At 42.6% G+C, this 17707-nt stretch overlaps 1 protein-coding gene across 3 annotated transcripts in view; it reads right to left on the reverse strand.

Moving 5' to 3' along the window:
* ASTN1 (astrotactin 1) overlaps positions 1-17707 on the reverse strand; it is a 312931-nt gene that overhangs the window by 94167 nt on the left and 201057 nt on the right. For all 3 annotated transcript variants that reach the window (XM_017891701.1, XM_017891700.1, XM_017891702.1), the window contains exons 9-11: positions 10688-10762; positions 3827-3964; positions 3155-3305 (exon numbers count right to left, since the gene is read on the reverse strand). In XM_017891701.1, the coding sequence (XP_017747190.1) occupies positions 3155-3305; positions 3827-3964; positions 10688-10762 (364 nt within the window). The remainder of the gene's footprint in view (positions 1-3154; positions 3306-3826; positions 3965-10687; positions 10763-17707) is intronic.

Raw genomic sequence — 17707 nt, forward strand, 5'->3', positions numbered from 1 at the left:
ATCATGTGTGTAACTTATAGCCACTACATCTGTGGTAATTTGTTACAGAGGCACTAAGATTATAAGTACTCTTGAAAGACCCTATAGAGCTCACTCAATAGACTAGAGAACTGCTGCTCTTGTACATCACCAGTAAGGAAGACAGCTCTTACCTTGCACACTAAGAACAATGAGTAAGATTTGGTCATCAGCAGTGGGTAGCTGACCATAATGCTTGGAACCCTCATGAAATTTCAGCAACCCATTGCTATTGGAGAGCAGTCTGGCTTGGAATGGTGTGACTGTGGTTTGTACAGGTCTGTGCCTTTCACGGATATTTGTTTCCTGTCTTCAGAGACTATATAAACAATAGGGCAATTAACTGTGTAGCAATTAACCCTGTGGGAGTCCATGCATAACTGAAAAACATGTCCTGCTCCTTAGAAAGAATGAAGGTTGAACAGCCTATGCAGACCAAACATGAATCCCACCTGTCAGGTTTGAATTCAGCCAGGAAAATATAAAGGTATATTCTCTGTCTCTGCCCACATCTCTGCTCCTTCCTTAGGTTCCTTAAGAGTCAGCGTGTTCTGAGTTTCTTATCTCTCTCTCCTTTCATAAAAATAGGCTTTTCTTGTGAAGCCTTTCAGTTCAGCACCCAGAGGACTGAAGGTAAAGTTTATGTGGAGAGGAGGAAGGCAGGCCAATGCTCTGCAAACTACAGTTAGTTCAGCTGATACCTTTGTCCCTGGTCCAATTCCAGATGACAAGGGACAACTCTGCTGACATATCAGAGCTTTAGGACAGCACTGATGCTCACTGGAGACGGGTCAGGCTCAAGGTCAAGTCTCCGACCTTCTTAGTGGGGTCACAAGGGTCATGATGGGACACATCAGCTCTCACCCATCCGTCCTCCTGCCTCAGGAAGCCTATGCTTCACAGCCAATGAGAAAAAGGAAATCGAGTGTGTCTGCCAATCCTCCTGCCCCTCCTTCTCCAGAAGCCACGTGGTCCAGTGGCTTCAAAGTATTATGCTAATACCAAGTACTGGTGTAACTGGGTGACTTTTTGCAGTGGCTCCAATTCTAAAATGCAGCAGCCTTATTGCAAATGCATATTCATCAGAACTATTCCTGCTAGCTCTGTCTCACAGATCAGTGTTAAAAGTACAAAAATCCATCAGCATAGCTATGTGCCAAGTAAAAGGGGCTATCACCAACAGAAGGCATCTGACAGGCAGACCCTGAGGGGTTCAGGAAGGGGCAGAGAAGTGGCAAAAGAGGGAGAGCCTAGCCCTGTGTGTGTCTGCTAATGCATGTGCATGCTCAAACACGTATTGCAGTGGCTACAGAGGGTAGGGAGGGAGGTGCACATATGAACACACAGTGTTTCAGCACTTAGAATGACTCCAGACAGTAATAAGACATGAAAGGCTGAAATCTGGATGAAGAAATATAAGCTGAATAGCTTTTTTAAAAAGTGTCTCAGCTGGGAGCTCCATTAGATAGTGAAATTGTCTCCTGAGGATCCCAGCTGGGAGCACGTTGCTTAAGACATGTGAGAGTGGACCAGTCAAAGGGAGGGTGGCACTGTGGGACATCAATTTCCTCCTTGGCTGCCTTTGGGAGGCGTGACCTAAAGAGCACCGTTCTTTGCATTTTCCTGACAGTCCTTGCTGTTCTTCTTTCCCCTCCTTACCATGGACCCACAGGTTCTCCTCCTATCTGCCCCTCAGTGCTCTCTCTCTCCCTTTCTTTTTCTTCATTTTCTCTTCCTTCTCAGATGAATCACCCTCTTGTCAACTGCTGCCTCATAGGCAAAAGTTTGGGGAGGCCTTAGGACTGGGAGCACTCCACCCTGTACCAGGCACACATCTGTCTTCGATTGAGAGCAGCTCCCTGAACAGAACAGGTGCTCAGTGATGGGAAAGAGGGGAGGGGAAAGATGGCATCAGTACAGCATCCTCACAGCTTGTCCCTGCTCTGGGTCCTCTCACACAGCACAGCTGTCAGACTGGAAAGTGAGACAGGGCACCATATCCTCCCCAGAGCTGGAAGCTCCTGCTCCAACCCCCAATCCAACAGAGCAACCAGTGAATCATCTCTTCCTCTCCTCTGCTCTCAATCTGAATGGCTTTCCTCCCTGCCTCCTCTGTCCCATGCCCTTTCCTCTCTTGAGGACTATATCATTCTGCCTTCAAAGAAGGGAGGGATGGAAACAGACAATAGTGCTAAGGGCATAAGAGTGGCCCACATAAAGGAGCCAGCAGCCAAAGGCTTCATCTGCTCCTGCCTCCATTTCCCTGCATGGCACAGTACAGGCTTCACATTCATGATGTGGGAGATAGCTTAGTCCACTCTAGTCCAAATCGTCTTACTAGTTAATAGAATCACATTTTTTTTTAAGAGACAAGGTCTCACTCTGTTGCCCAGGTTGAAGTGCAGTGGCAAGATCATAGCTCATTGCAGCCTTGAACTCCTGGGCTCAAGGAATCCTTCTGCCTCAGCCTCCACAGTAGGTAAGACTATCAGCATACACTGCCATGCCCAGCTAATTTATTTCATTTTTTTTTTGGTAGAGATGAGGGTCTCACTATGTTGTCCAGGCTGTTCTCAAACTCCTGGCTGCAAGTGACTCTCTCACCTCGGCCTCCCAAAGCATTGGGATTACAGGTGTGAGTCAGCCACCATAGACACAGTCCATAGAGCTGATAACGAAGTATTTTAGAAGCCCACCTTTGAAGAAGCAGGTGCCCATTGCTGTGGTCACAGAGGGGACAAAGTTTTTTTCTTTTTTAATTTTTATTTTTTCACTAGCAGTCCTGGCATAACTTACTTCTTTCATCACTCTAGCTTTAGGTAGGTTTCTCCTAAAATTTTCTATTACATTTAGAATCAATGTCATACAATTAAGCAGTTATTTAGTTCTTATGAACTAAATTTTTTCTTGAATAGTTAAAGTGCACACAGTAGGTACTCCATAACAACTTCTCAACTAACTGACTCATGATTACCTTCTCATCCTTATCAAGAGAAAATCCCTAATTTAACTAGCTGGTGTTTACAACTGGGGATCACAGCACATTTTTACCTATATATCTGCATTGTGTCTTCCCCCCGTGCTTTTCCTCCCCATCCCCCAAACAGAAACTACTAGCTTGGCAGGGCAGACCTACCACGCAACCAGTGGAGTCCAGCTTGCGATCTGAAATACAGCGGAAATTCTTACTGCAGCCCCCGTTATCTTTGCTGCAGTCGCGCACCGGCCCAAAGGAATCTAAGAGAACCTCCAGGCTGTCGAAGGAGGATGAAGTCATCAGCTCCTCTCTGTGGGGAGACAGAGTGGGAGGCAGGGAGGGGTCAAGGAGATTCCAGATGCAACAAGTGGCGTGGCGTTACATTCCATGCTCCTCTCTAGTCAACTGAATTGTATCTCACTCTCTCTTATAAGAATTGAAGATCAACTATACTCCAAGCCTTGAACTAACAAATGATGGGCATTCTCCATATCTGGGAAATGAGCCAAGGCTGTAACGCCTGGTCAAAGAAAGAGGTCTAAACTTGGGCAAGTAAATTAACATTTTATTGCCTGTCAGTCCTTAGTGTATGTGAGAAGTGCTTACAAACTCTAATTTTATGTCTTCTTCCAGTGAATGAGCCTTGGGACGTGCAATACTGACCCAGATAAAAAGCAGATCCTGGCACAACATAGGGGGAATTAGCAGGTTGCCTGCCAATTTTTCCTTTTAGCTTGTCGTGACTCCTTCCCCAGCACCTAGAACCTACAGGTAGTTTCTCATTCTGCTTCCCAAGCCAATTGCAGGCCTCAGTCCTGAAGCCAGACTCACCTGACCTCCACAGCATCCTCCATCACGGTCATGTCCGTCTTGCACTTTGCTGATGGATTGATGGCCAGTTCGGCTGGTGGAATCACAAAGCTCTTGCTGAGGGGCAACCACATGCCCTCCCCAAGGGTGTAGGTGAATCTGCAGGGACACCCAGTGCCAGGTGGTCATGACTGGAGGCATAACCACTCACCACTGGGGGATCCACCACCAGAATGCCAGGGGATCTGGCATTCCATTACCAGCGCTTTCTTCTCACCCTCTGCAGTCCTCTTCAGAAAGATTGCCATTTTATGGGTGTAATGACTAAGTTCTAAGGAGGTAGAGAGAGCAACTCTTGCTCACATGGCCAGGCAGCTGGAGAACTGATTATGGTGCCTGCTCACTAGTTTTTAGAAGTAGTTTTTATCAAGTCATAAAAAGCAAGTTCCAGCTTTCTTCGGATTTGAAGCTGGGCTTCCCCAGTCTTGAGTCAGATATAATTGCAAGCATTTTAATTGAAGAGAGATGCCAGCCTCCCACCATCCCCATCCCACGGCTGCACACCCACAGTGGTGGCAATGCCATCTCTCTGTGCCTGGAGGAACCCTAACAAAGAAAAGAAAGAAAGAAAGCACCCCTTTACAGCTTCTGTGTGATGGGAACAGAAATGACTGAAGCCAAGAGCCTCCAGGGAGGACAGAAGAGCAGATGAACAAATGAACAAAACAGGCCCAGATTTATTCTCTGCACTCCTACCCACACCCTTGGCTAAAGGCGTTAACCCTGGGAATACAGGGAAGATTTTTTTTTTATATTCTTACAACAAGGGCTAAAAGGAGTAAAAGAATCAATCGGCATTTCAAGGGAGAGCTTAAGAAAACCATGAGAGATTATTTGTTTATTTATTCATTCATTTCATTTCAAAGGCATTCAATGCTCTGTGTTCATAGTCAAAAATAGTCTGCGGGATCAAAGCCAGTGTGGGTGGGATATGAAGAGGCTGTGGCAGTCTGGCGTCCCCTCCCCACTTAATGTGGAAGGAGGAACAATGGAAGGATGTTACAATTAAACAGAACCATTAGCATGCTGCTCACACAGCACCCTTTCAGAATCCTGCTCCTTTCTCTACCTTAACACATACATAACCCTCTCCCCTCCTCAGGTTGCCTGAAATTCTAGGAAACCAGATTGATGACTTCAGATCTTTCATTAAAAAAAAAAAAAATGTAGCCCTCTCCAGTAAGCTGACCATTGACTGGGGCCAATGGGACAGAGCAGACCCATTGACTAGGGCTCACGAGTTAGAGGGCAGCCAAGCCACATGATTTCTGCCTACAACATGAAAGAGAATCCTGGGCCCTAGAGCAGCTGGAGGGGTGTGGGACATGTGCCAGCTTAAGGCAGGGGATTTCCAGGGGCCAGGCAGAGCCACTGGTAGGAGGGAAGTGGCCAGGATTTGGGGGATTTTCTCCCATTTCCATCCTGACTCTTGGGCCCCTACTTCTCTGACCTGTTGGTGAACCTCTGCATTAAGCAGCATTAAAATGTTAGAGATGCTTCTGGCTCTGTAAGAGTCACTCAGTTCTCCCCACTCACAGGAATATCAAGCAGTAAGTCTGTGCAGGGAGGTGCCTGCACCAGGGGAGGAAAGCTTGTTACTTAGGGAACAATAGAAGACCATGGCTTCATTCTTCTGTGAAGCAGTTAGCAAAATTGGAAGCATGACAGTCCCTTCATTCACACACACATACACACACACAAACACAGACTCACACTCACACTCACACACTTCATCTGGTAAGATTAAGGAGCCCATTCAGGGCTGATTGCCTCAAGGTATCTGGAATCTGGGACTTAAGGATAATGTAAGTTGAAGAAAACAACCTCCAAGAATTTGTATAATTTCACTTTGCATTTCACAATGAACATCCTTGAGATAGAAACATTATAACAGGCAGGCTGGAGTGGGGGCACCTCCGCTATTATATCATTTTAGAGAGAATGTCTATAAGTACTTTGAATGGTACCAAGGAGGAGGCAGTTTATTGGACATAGAAATAAAATTTTGTTTTCTATTTTGATTTCAAAATTACAATATTTGCATTGAAGCAGAGCAACAAATCTGTGACCTGTGGTTTATAATTTATGTAACTGATTTTAGGAAGCCGTTGGCAGTTCTGGTACATTTCCGATGGTTAATTTTTCTTTTGAAAGAGAAGGCTCCATGCCCATCCATCTCACAGTTTTCTCTTCCTCCTCTGAATACACTAATATTTCTAAGAGAAAAGCAAATCACATCTTCCCCTAACTTAAACTGTTTATGGCACCCTGTACCTACAGAATAAAGTTCCAACCTCCAAAGAGGTCATCCTCGATAGCTGATAGCTTCTTCAGCTTCTTTTTTCACCAAACCCTGGGTCACCCTCTGCTCTTACAATGAGACCTGACTATAGTTCCTAAAGTAGTCCTGATTTTCTCACCTCTTTGCTTTTGCTCCTAATAGACCTTCTTTCTGGATTTTCTTCCCTCTCTTCTATGTCTGACTTCTAATCATTTGCAGACTCAGGTAAGATCCTACCCCTTCCAGAAATCTGCCCAGGGCCTTCACCCTGTACCCTCAGGCTGAACAAGGGGCTGAGCCTGTGCACCTGACTCAGAGTACCTTGCTGCTCCTGAAATGATGAGTTGTGCCTGTCTTTTCATGTGTCCATCACCACTCAGAAGAAAGTGCTCTCTTGGATGGCAGAGGACAGTTTTTTGTCACCTATGTATCCCCACTGCCTCACACAATTTCTGCCCCAAAGAGGTCGCTCAATAAATATGTATTGACTGATCAATAATGATATTTCATTAGGTTCTTTAGTTTGCACAAGTTTCTGGGAACCACAATCTCCATGTTCAAATTTAAAGGTGGAAGCAGAGGCTAAGATTTTCCTCTACGTAGAGCAGGCTATAGGTTAACCTCTGGGTTTATACGGATTTAAAGGTTAAAGTGGAAATGAATTTGATATTGTGAGAAACCTCCTACGTGCAGAGCAGCTCCTGAGACACTGCACTGGACCATGTTAATAAGAAAAGCAGCCTCTGGTAAGATCAAGGTGAAACCCTGTAGGGGAAGCAAAGTCAGGTGTTGGGTGAGACTAATCTTTGCAGAGAACTGTAAAGGGGCAGGTGCTCTGTAGTGTGGCCTCATTTATCCTTATAACAGTCTTCTGAGGCTGGTCATCTGGCCCCACTTTATCCGTGTATCAAGTAATTTTTAAGGCTAGTAACCTCTCCAAGGTCACCCTCTGTAAATGGGAAAATTGGGATTGGTCTGATTCTCAGGTATGGATCCCAGCAGCTTTCTAGTTCATGCTGGCTCAAGCCTATGGAATTCTCAAGTTTTCTTTCATCTGCAAAATCTACTGAGTAACTCCAAAAACCAAATATAGAACAAACTGTCAGAGAAAAGCTGTGTCCTAAAATCTCATCTGTCCCTCATTCATGCAGATTTGGCAGGAACAACTTCAAAAAGCTACCCAAGAGAAGCTGGGTGAGTGTCTAGAATGCTTTCCCAACTCAGGCCTTCTCTGGAGACAGCTGGTGCTGACCAGTGCAGTTGATGGCTCGGCTGTGCACTGAGTCCTGCACACAGCCCTGTGTTCAACTAGAGCTAGAAATTCCTGTCCAGAGGCAAACACTCACCAGAGAGCGCTGCACAGAACAAGGCTATGCTCTCACCATGGCTTGCCATTAAATGGAATGTGAGGAAACGTATCAATTGCTATTGATCTGGCATCTCCATGCTTCCTCAGAGCAGGCTATTCCAGGACAAGGAATTGTTCCACAGAATGCAGGCACTCACTTTGAGGGAAGGTCTCTGTGGGATCAATTTGGTCTGTACCAATCCCTACCCCCACAGTCTAGTGGAAAGGAGTGATCCAAGCCACAATAGAGAGGACTTCTTGGGCACTGGCGTGGGTTTGGTGGGAAGATTCAGTCGGTAGGTTCAGGGTCCTCTTAGATCCTTTGAGTCTAGCTTGGGCCCTTCCCAAGTTATTTGGGATTGCAGATTATCAAGGTTAGGTTGAACACTAAGGTCTTTTCTTACTCTGGGTTCAAGTTTTTGGGAAATACCTGAAATGATTATCTACATATATCTATTGAAGGCCTGCTGTGTTCAAAATCGTATGTTAGATGTTAAATATTTAAAGTGATATAAGATACCGCTCCTTTGCTCAAGAAGAACATCATTTCATTGGGGAAAAATAGGCAGTTGAAAAATAAATATTAAATAAAATAATTAATGAATACATATTATAATCCATATATGATAGGCATTTGCAGGGGTAAAGTCATTGCGGATTGCTATAGTGGATTGGAGACATTCTAGAGCAATATTCTTCCATCCTGGCTTCAGGTTAGAATCACCACAGTGCTTTTAAAAACGCTCATGCCCTCGCCACACCTTTCAGAACTTACGAACTAATTGGTTTGCTCTGGGTATGATCGTCGGTCATTTTTAAAGCACACTGGGGACTCTCATAGAGAGCCAGGGCTGGAGACTGCTTTTTGGATGAGACTGTAAATGCTTGAAGTCAGAGACTATCTTGGTCATATTTGTTTGGTTATATCTGCAGCATCTGAAACAGTACCTTGAAGTAGTAGGTGTTCAACAGATGCTGAGTTTGGTGGAGACTTGATCTGGATCCTAAAAAATGGTAGTATTTATATTGTAAGAAAAATGTGCATTCTTGCTAGAGGAAAGGGTATGAGGAAATGAGCAGAGTGGGAGACATTCAGTTTATTGCGGATATGGGATCACTTAGAAAACAGATTCAGATAAGAACAAAAGGTTCTCTAGAAGAAGAGTGGCTCATTTAGAGGAAGTTGTATGTTGGCATTCGATAGTAAAAAGATTTAAATGGAGGAATTTAAACTCTATTTCAGAGTCTAGAGAGATGTTCAGGAGCTTGGAATTCAATAGGACACTAAATCATGAGTGAGCATAGTTGCAAATAAGTAGCCAATTATAGTGACTGACCAGGTCACAGAATTTTTTAGAGTGGTCGTTGGTAGGTGGTTTACTCAGATGCCAGTGTGGTTTCGATTAAAGTTCCTGGTACCTAAAATAAACAGATTGTGACTCATTGCTTTCATTTTTCAGGCTAGTTGTTTCCATGTTAGGGATAAAAATTCTTAGTCACTTATTGATTAACCCACCGGCTCCTGAGATATCTGACCTCATGGGTCAAACCACACAATTGGTCCACTCTGCAGTGCTTGCATAAAACATCCAGTTGGCAGCCAGCAACTTTGAAAAAAGCATAAATGGTGCTTGTGGGGATAGAAACAGTTTTTGTGCAGGTTTTGCTTGAATAGCAATTTTATTAAGGCCCTTGTTTTTCAAACTGCTAGTTTCTGACTTTTAGGGAATGAGGAACTTATCCATGTCCATCAGCCAAATTCCACCAGGCTCCTCATCTGCCTTATCTTTATTACCCTTTGAAGTCCTGGAAGACCAGCAGTAGGAAAAAGGAAGAAAAAGTCAGCCGAATGATAAATCCTTGTTGGAAAGTTTTAATGCCCATATCACAGTCCAAGGAATGGAGCTGACATCTCTTGCAGCACAAATCCTCAAAAGCAGCCTGTAACCAATGCCATGAGCATGACCCAGCCTTCTCTGGGACAGACACTCAGGAGAGAAAAGGACAAGGGAAAGTCCTTTGAGGAAGTGGTTCTGTGAATCTACATTCTAGCTAGGAGCATGCCTGAGAAAACACAGTTGTGGCTAAGCTGAATCCACAACCAGCTACAGGAGGAGCAGTAGAAGCTTTGCAAAAGAGTGAGCCCTAGGAGGCAAATGCAGGAGCAAAAATTAACACCTAGGCCAGGAATGGTTGACAGGGATGGTCTGGGAAGGGGCTTGGAAAGGTGGCAGTGAAGAAGTGAGACTCAGCAAACTGTGTAGGTGTAAGTCTTCCATTTGTCCTCCACTGCTCACCATTTCTCCAGAAAAGGCATGCAGTAGCTGAATTCATCAGCAGCTTATGCAGAACTACTCACTTCCTCTACTAGACGACTTACTCAAGGAGGGACATATATTCATGCCCATACTGTCAAGCCAAGCACTTAGAAGGAACTCAGCAAATGTATGTTAAGTGAATGATAGATTGACAAAATGAATGGATAAGATCTTATTTGGGAAATAAACTGTTCCAGCTAAGGCCTAGTATGAATTAAACTTTATGATAATCGAATCGTTCCTGGCTGGCAATCAAATTATTCCTCTGCTGTGGGCCTTTCTAATATGTGCTATTCCCAGGTATGTAGGTAGAAATTTGGGAGGGACTAGAAGCATCCAATTTGATCAGGAAAGTAGTAGCTAAAAGAAAATAATAATGAGGCAGAGTTTAGAAAAGGGGAGGGCAGGGGTGGGAGAGATTCATTTTGAACAACTTAAGACTCTGTGAGGAAGGTGCAAATTAGATGCAAAATGGAGTGGCAGAAACTGACATGAATTGCCTACTCTGTGCCAGTTTCTGTGCCAGGGATTTTCCCTGCATTATCTCATATATCCCTCACAATAACCTAGCCAGGCATGTAATATAGCCCCATTTAACAAATGCAGAGACTGGAGGCTTCAGGAGGTTGAGTAAATTAGTGAGGTTCCCAGAGCTGGCAAAGAAGGAAGCCAGGGCCCAAATAGAATCGGTCTGACCTCCAAGTCCTCCATGTTGTCCCTGGGCATGACTAGGGGCAAGCACTTTTGTTAGTAGGTGGCCATGACAACTCAAGGTGTTTCCCATTTTATACTTTACCACTAGGAAGTAAGTTCAGGGGGAAGTGGAACACAGGGTTTGCAGACATACATAAGCAAGTCCCTAGACAATCACTTACCTAAATATTTTATCAGAGGGCTGCTCTCCCAGAACCAGGTCAAAGCCTCGCTGAAATATTGTGTAAGGCCATGGCCTAAAAGAAGAAACATCATTCAATTAAATTCAACTCAACAAATACTCACTGAACGCCCACTTCGTCCCAGGCACAGTGCTAGGTGGTAGAGACCCAGCCATCCAGGGCATAGCCCCTGCCCTCAAGAAGCTCACTAATATGAGCTCACACATGACCTTGAATCCTGGGACCTGACAAAGAACATGATAAATGTAAAAATCACTGAACTACTAGGAAAATGGAATTTAATAGCCATGACAATTGAAACTACATATAGTGTAAAATTATATGAAGATAGACCTGACATATTCATAATTCATGGTCCTTCAGACATAGATTTTTAGAAACCCAGCTTGATCTCCCTTAAGAAGAGCAGTATGAGTTCTTGGGAATCACAGTTCTGGATTCAAACTTCATTTTGACATTGAACCAACCGACTATGGACAGATAATTTGCTTGCCAGTCCTAATTTCCTATAGGGTCAATAAATGATAGCTCCCTAACAGACCATTGTGAAGATTAAGCAAACCTCTTCGGCCAAAGACTACAGCTCATACAGGATATTCGACATGTTTTCTTTTCTTATGCAAAATGACAAGAGGATGCTGGGTCTTTGATAGGTTTCAGACATCTTCAAACATTTTAATGTCACTCACTCAAACAGAAACAATTGAAATTGTGTTTGCAAATATTTCTTAACTATAATGCTTTTTAGTGAACATCCAGGTATTGTCATATGTATTAGAAAGTAACAAGACTATTTCTTTTAAATAGTGTATATCTTTGCACTAACCCAGATCTCTAAGCCCATTATTTAATCATTAAAGCAAGAATTAGCAAAGCCCAGATCTTGTGAGTACTGAGCTATTGCACACTCTAGGTGGATTTAGCCCTTACACTTGCGCAACTTACAGTCTTATAATGAACCCAATTATTGACAATTTTACTATAGACATTCCTTTAGTTTTCAAGGACTACAAAAAGCCAGGAGAATAAATTATTAATTATTATTTGGGGCTAATTCTAATACTAGGAGTTAATCTAGTGGTTTTCAGTGCAGAGGGTGTCACCCCATAGAGGGTATTTTCAGAAATGTATGGCAGTTGTTCTTGAATGACACAATGACTGAAGGTCATCATTGCCCTTTAGAAGGTAGGGCTAGGATGGCTAGAATAGTGCATTGCTCAGGACAGTTCTGCAGAACAAAAATTTCCCCATGTCCTACAAGCTTTTGAATGTCATGCAAGACATTTATTTAGGTTTTGAAAACCCGCTTCTAATGGTATGAGCATAGATGCTAATTCCATTGACATAGAAGCACAAAGTACAGTTTCAATACAGTGAATTTTCTAGGTCCATAACTACTTTATAATTTGAGGGGAGGTTACACGTTGTATAATCACTTTGAATCACCAATACAGCACATGTGTATCAGTCTGTATTACTCTCACACATATCATAATATAATATTGCATTTTATATTATATATTATATAATGGAGAATCTGCACTAGGTGCAAATGTCTATCAAATTTATTATTTATTTTCTTGTAATGGAGCATTAAAATATTTATTATAATTAGCATAGGAAGATACAATTATTAAATATTAACAGTTATATCATTATAAATTATTCTTATTTCTCCCTTAATTAATATTAAGACACTATATTTGTGAAAATTTTGTATCTATGGGTTTTATTATTTATAAATTTTATTTACACATAATAAAAGGGGTTAAAAATATTAGTTGCAAAATATTGATAGTGTTGGAAATCACCAACTTAACCCAATAAGCCATAGAATTAATTACCCAGAGTCTTTATTTGTTGCAAGGGAAAGCCATTGGAGCTATATAAGGAAGTGGCTAGGATGAACGTGTTCATTATTTAAGCTTACTATTTATAAATGCATTATTCCTGGGATTCAATTTGGAAATACCTAGAGGCAAGAACTGGCTCCATAAGCATCCAAACAGTGTACTGTGAATAACTCTTGCATCAAATACAAGCCCCTCCCCAGGTGTTTTGATGTTTGTTCGTCATTGTAGGTGAACCCACAGAGTAGGGTTTGAATTTGATTCTTTTTTTTTGCTGAACAGAAAATGGTGGTCTATGCACAGCTAAAAATATCTGTTAATTCAGGAAAAAGTCCAGAAATCACGAGAAAAAAATATTCCATATGATCCCAGACACCTAGAAAAGGCAATAAAAAAAGAGGGACATGCCATTTTATTTATCTCTATTTTGGGTAGGATCATATTTTATTTACTGTCAGTTTAACATTTTAAATAACATACATTTTGCCTTCCAACCATTTCCAGCACTCAAAACTGATACAATGTGTAATTATAGTTAATTGTTGGCATAGTTCCTAGGTTGTTTGAAAATACATTTTCAGGAGCCAAATGACTGGCATTAAATACTATGTGAACAATTAGCTATGCAGAATGACACAAATAAACCTGTATTCAAGCCAAAGTTAAGGAAGCAATGAGCTTGGATGTATTTATTAAGCACTCATCCACTGTTGCTAAGTAGGTTAGGTCAAGGAGACCTCCTGCTTTTGAGGGCCCTGAAAATTAAGAATATCAACTCAAATTGGAAGGATGTAGAGGAGTGCAGTGTAGACCCCACCCTGATCACATTTAGAGGCAGCAGGGCACGGTGGTTTTAGGACATGAATTCTGGAGTTAGGCTGCGTATTTCAAATGCCAGCTTAGCCACCAATCACTGTGTGACTTTGGGCAAGTTCCTTCCCCTTCATCATTCTGTAACCCCATATCCTCATCTGTAAAATGAGGCTGATGGTAATAGCTATCTATTTGACAAAGTTGTTATGAGGAGGAACCAGCTAATGTAATTAAAGTGTCTAGAACAGTTCGTGGCATTTAGTGAGTGCCACACATAGAATCATGTGTTAAATAAGTTAAATTGATCAATTACATACATCAAATATAAATACTATAATAAGGAGTGGTTCTCAAACTTCAACAGAGGAAGAAGTGTCTTGCCCTAGGTGCAAATGCAATGCCAACGCAGGCTTTAACTCAGATTGTAGATGTCTTTACATAGGCTGGAGAGGAGGCAACGTGAGCATGGAAAGGCCAAAGCCCCGACACCCCACCTCCCACCTCCCACTTCCCACCCAGTGGTCACTTCACTGGGCATCTAACTCTACAGCATTGACATTAAACTCAAAGAGTGGGGAAGAGCATATTGTGAAATGGCAAGAGAATTCAGCAAGTAGCAAATTGCACCAGCAAAGGAATAAAGGGGAATTTACTTAATTTCTTCCCTCTAGTCCGGAATGATCTGCCAGAGAGATGAGAAATCTTACTTGATTTATTTAGCAAATATTTGTAGAGGCCTATTGTGTGTGAACTGTGATATTAGGCAACAGGAATTGGGATAAAGAGATTCTTGCCCTCAAAGGAATCTAAGGTCTTTGTGAAGAAACACATATAGACCCAGACAAACCACTGAGAATGTTAAAAGGGAAGAGGAAGGGGTTTTTAGCAAATAAGCTAAGTGGTAGTGGCTGGTGGCAGAGTCACCATCCTGGGTGCAGGGAAGGCTGGTGTTGGCAGTGCATGGAATGACAGTGGAGGGTCTGGCAGGGGAGCTTAGTGCACACAGGTAGAAAGTCACAGGTGGTCATACAGGAAAAGGTGGGGCAAAGTAATGAAGAGCTGGACGTAAAAGCACTCGTAACACTTTGAAAACTGACCTGCTTGATACCCACTGAAAGAGGAAAGGCCTCTGTATTTGGGCTCTTTGAGGGCAAGAGAAAGTAAGAAAACCCAACGGGCCTCACTAAAAAAAAAAAGCCTATCATGAAGTCTTGTATCCAGGTTTAAATGGAAGTTGCCTCTGAGATATCTGCAAGCAGGGTCTAAAGGTCCTTCTATGTGCCCCTCGCTTCCCTTTGCTCTGTTTTTCAGACTATGGACTTCACTCCAAACAGCTAAGACACATGGTGGAGATTGCCCCCTAGCAGTATGAGCCACAGAGGAAACACTTTGTCTCCTCATTAGAAAAAAAAAAAAAATCTCTGGGAGAACTGCCTGCCATATTCTGAGTCAGATGAACAACCTGGACCAATCTCTCGGCCGGGTAAGCAGAGGCTTCCGAAGAGATAGCAACTCCTATCTGGTTTTCTGGGCTAGAGCTGGAAAGGAGCGTGAGTGGCAAGCCTCAGCTTCTATCTGCTTGTAGTGCTAAGAGTGTTGCCTCCATTAGAAGTGAGCAGCATTATTGAGCAGACTGTGCCAATATTCGTTTTGTGGAAAGGGCACTAGGCCATCAAGGAGCCCATGGATTGTGTCAGGTCAGATGTGGGGCAGGAGGTTGAACCCTGTCATTGGAAGGAAACTTCAGTCTCTCTATCCACTTTGATATGTGGTCTCCAATATTCTCTCAGTGCAGGGCAAACCACTCACATCTTTTTAGTCAGAATAGAACATTTTTGTTTGTTTGTTTGTTTGTTTGTTTGTTTCATTCATTCTAACAAATAAAGACCCTGAAGATTGTCGTCCCATGTGGGCAGCTACAGGTGGCTTCCATTCAGGCATATCACAGGAAGCACCACAGACCCATGCCCATGCAGGAACATAGCCTGTGCCATAGAGGAATCCATTGTAACGGATGCACAGCAGCCAGCAGGCACACATGCAAATACGTATGCTGAGAACTAGTGGTAATCTTTTATTTGCCTTTTCTTTCTTCCTCCTGTCTCACACAATACCCACAGTCTATTCAGAGTTTTCTCTAAGCATTGGCAATTTCCAAGCTTTCGGTTTCTCTCCCAATTCTCTCTCCTACCCCTTAGGACATATCCACTGTTGCAGGGATTTTTCCCTTAGTCTAGGTGATGTGTTGGGTCAGAGGTTGGCTGTGGCCTTGACTCGACTTGATGCTTGTCCTTCATGCTGATAGCTTGGGCATTTCTTTCACTCTGTAACTTAGTGAGTAAAGACCCTGCATGACCAGGCTGACTGGATGCTCCCTTCATATGGGCTTTCTCAGTGCATCAAGGGACTACTCTTGCTTTAACAAGGGTCCTTTAAATGTCACTTTTTGATTAAATGCTAGTCCCAACTTTCCACCTAACTGTGGCACTTGGAAACAGAGCTCGGAAGCTGTTAGCCAGCATGTCTGGTGATAGGCTTCCTTGTATAAGACTTGCCATCCAGGGAGAGGGAGGAGAAATAGAGATAGACAGGTAGGTAGGTAGGTAGGTAGGTAGGTAGGTAGGTAGGTAGGTAGACAGATAGATAGATTGATGGATTGATCAATAGATAGATAGATAGATAGATAGATAGATAGATAGATAGATAGATGATAGATAAAAGAAAGCAAGCAAGAAAGAGGGAAAAGTAGGGAGATAAGTAGAATGAGAGAGAATATATGTATGTATATATGAATGTGGGTATGGTGTGTGTGTGTGTGTGTGTGTGTGTGTGTGTATTCTCTTTGATACAGTCCAGCATAGATGGGATGTTTCATTCAGAAGCAGTGATGAACAGGGCATTTCATTATGGACTTTGAGAAACTATAAGCTTTTTCCAGACTTACATATTATTCTACCTGTTATAAAAGGAACTTTCACAAATGGAAATATTTGTCCACAGTTAAATGAAAGCACATCCTTTCAAGCCTGCCTCTGGCCCACATTTGGCTGAGTTTCTGGTAGAAGCATGGTTTCCAAAATTTCTGCCCAGCTATTCACAGCACTTTGGGGTCCCAGTATGGGATATTGCAGGGACCATTGAAAACAATATGCTAAGAATAGATAGGGCTCAAGGACAGTATCTTCAGTTGAACTTTTAATGAACTCCAGTAGGCGCCAAGAAGGCGGACAAATAAGGAGGAGCCTAGAGACAAGGAGCTAAGCAGAAGGTTACATCTGGGTAGAGAAAGTTTGTTTTGCATTGTGTTATTTCTGCTGACGTGAGGTTTATGGAGTATAAATAAAGTGAGGCGGAGGCTCTGGGCGCGGCCGCCATGTTCTCTGTTTGTCTTTGTCTCTTGTGTCTGTTCATTCTCCACCACCGCCGGCGCGGTCCCCAATAGGATATTATATTTATATGTAACGTGAGAGCATTTAAACAAATATTCCTTTCCTAAACTAGGTAAATAAATCGCAAGAAGGGTGCAGTGAAACAAAGAGAGAATAGAGGCTCATTTTAAAAGTGCTTCTGGAGAAAGGCAGTTTGCAGTATATACAGGAGAAAGGTGAAGAGAAAAATGGCAAAAATGAATTTTTCTGCTATGCAGTTGGCTGAAGCATCACATGCTTCAATGTATCCTAATGGTAAGATGAGGAGATTATTACATGTCACTATCTTCATAATCATTACTAGTTCTGGGAAAAAATAAGTACTTGGAATGACCAATCCCTAGATTATCTGGTAAACCTGTGGCTTTATCAGAAGTTAGTAAGCATAATGATGAATAATGATGCCGAAAGTTTACAAAGGATGCTATAGGGCCTTGAGGCCTTTGCAAATGTTGTTTCTCTACCTGGATTACCACCCCCGACATATCCCCTGTCCCTCAACTGCCATTTACTTGGACAACTTACACTGTTCTGAAAGTCTAACTTAAAAATATTTCCTAAAATAGGCCTTCCCTGGCACTCCTAGACTAGGTTATATTTCCTTGTTATATTCTCTCATGGCACCCTGCACTTTCCTTTATATATATTTAGTGACTATTTTCTGCTCACCAGATATAAAGGACCTTGTCATCGTGTCTACTATACCCACCATGTGCAGAGTAGTACCATTACATAGCGGGCGCTCAAGAAAGAGCTCCACTGTATTGCAAATGAGGTTGAGGGTTAGACAGAGCTGAATTTAAGCCCTGGATGAAGCAATCATTGAATTATATGACCTCAGATAAGTCCTTTGATTTCCCTAACCTCAGTACAATCATGAGTTGCTCAATGATGAGGATACATCCTGA

Source organism: Rhinopithecus bieti, unplaced genomic scaffold (assembly GCF_001698545.2).
Source record: "Rhinopithecus bieti isolate Rb0 unplaced genomic scaffold, ASM169854v2 scaffold_20101, whole genome shotgun sequence".
NCBI lineage: Eukaryota > Metazoa > Chordata > Mammalia > Primates > Cercopithecidae > Rhinopithecus > Rhinopithecus bieti.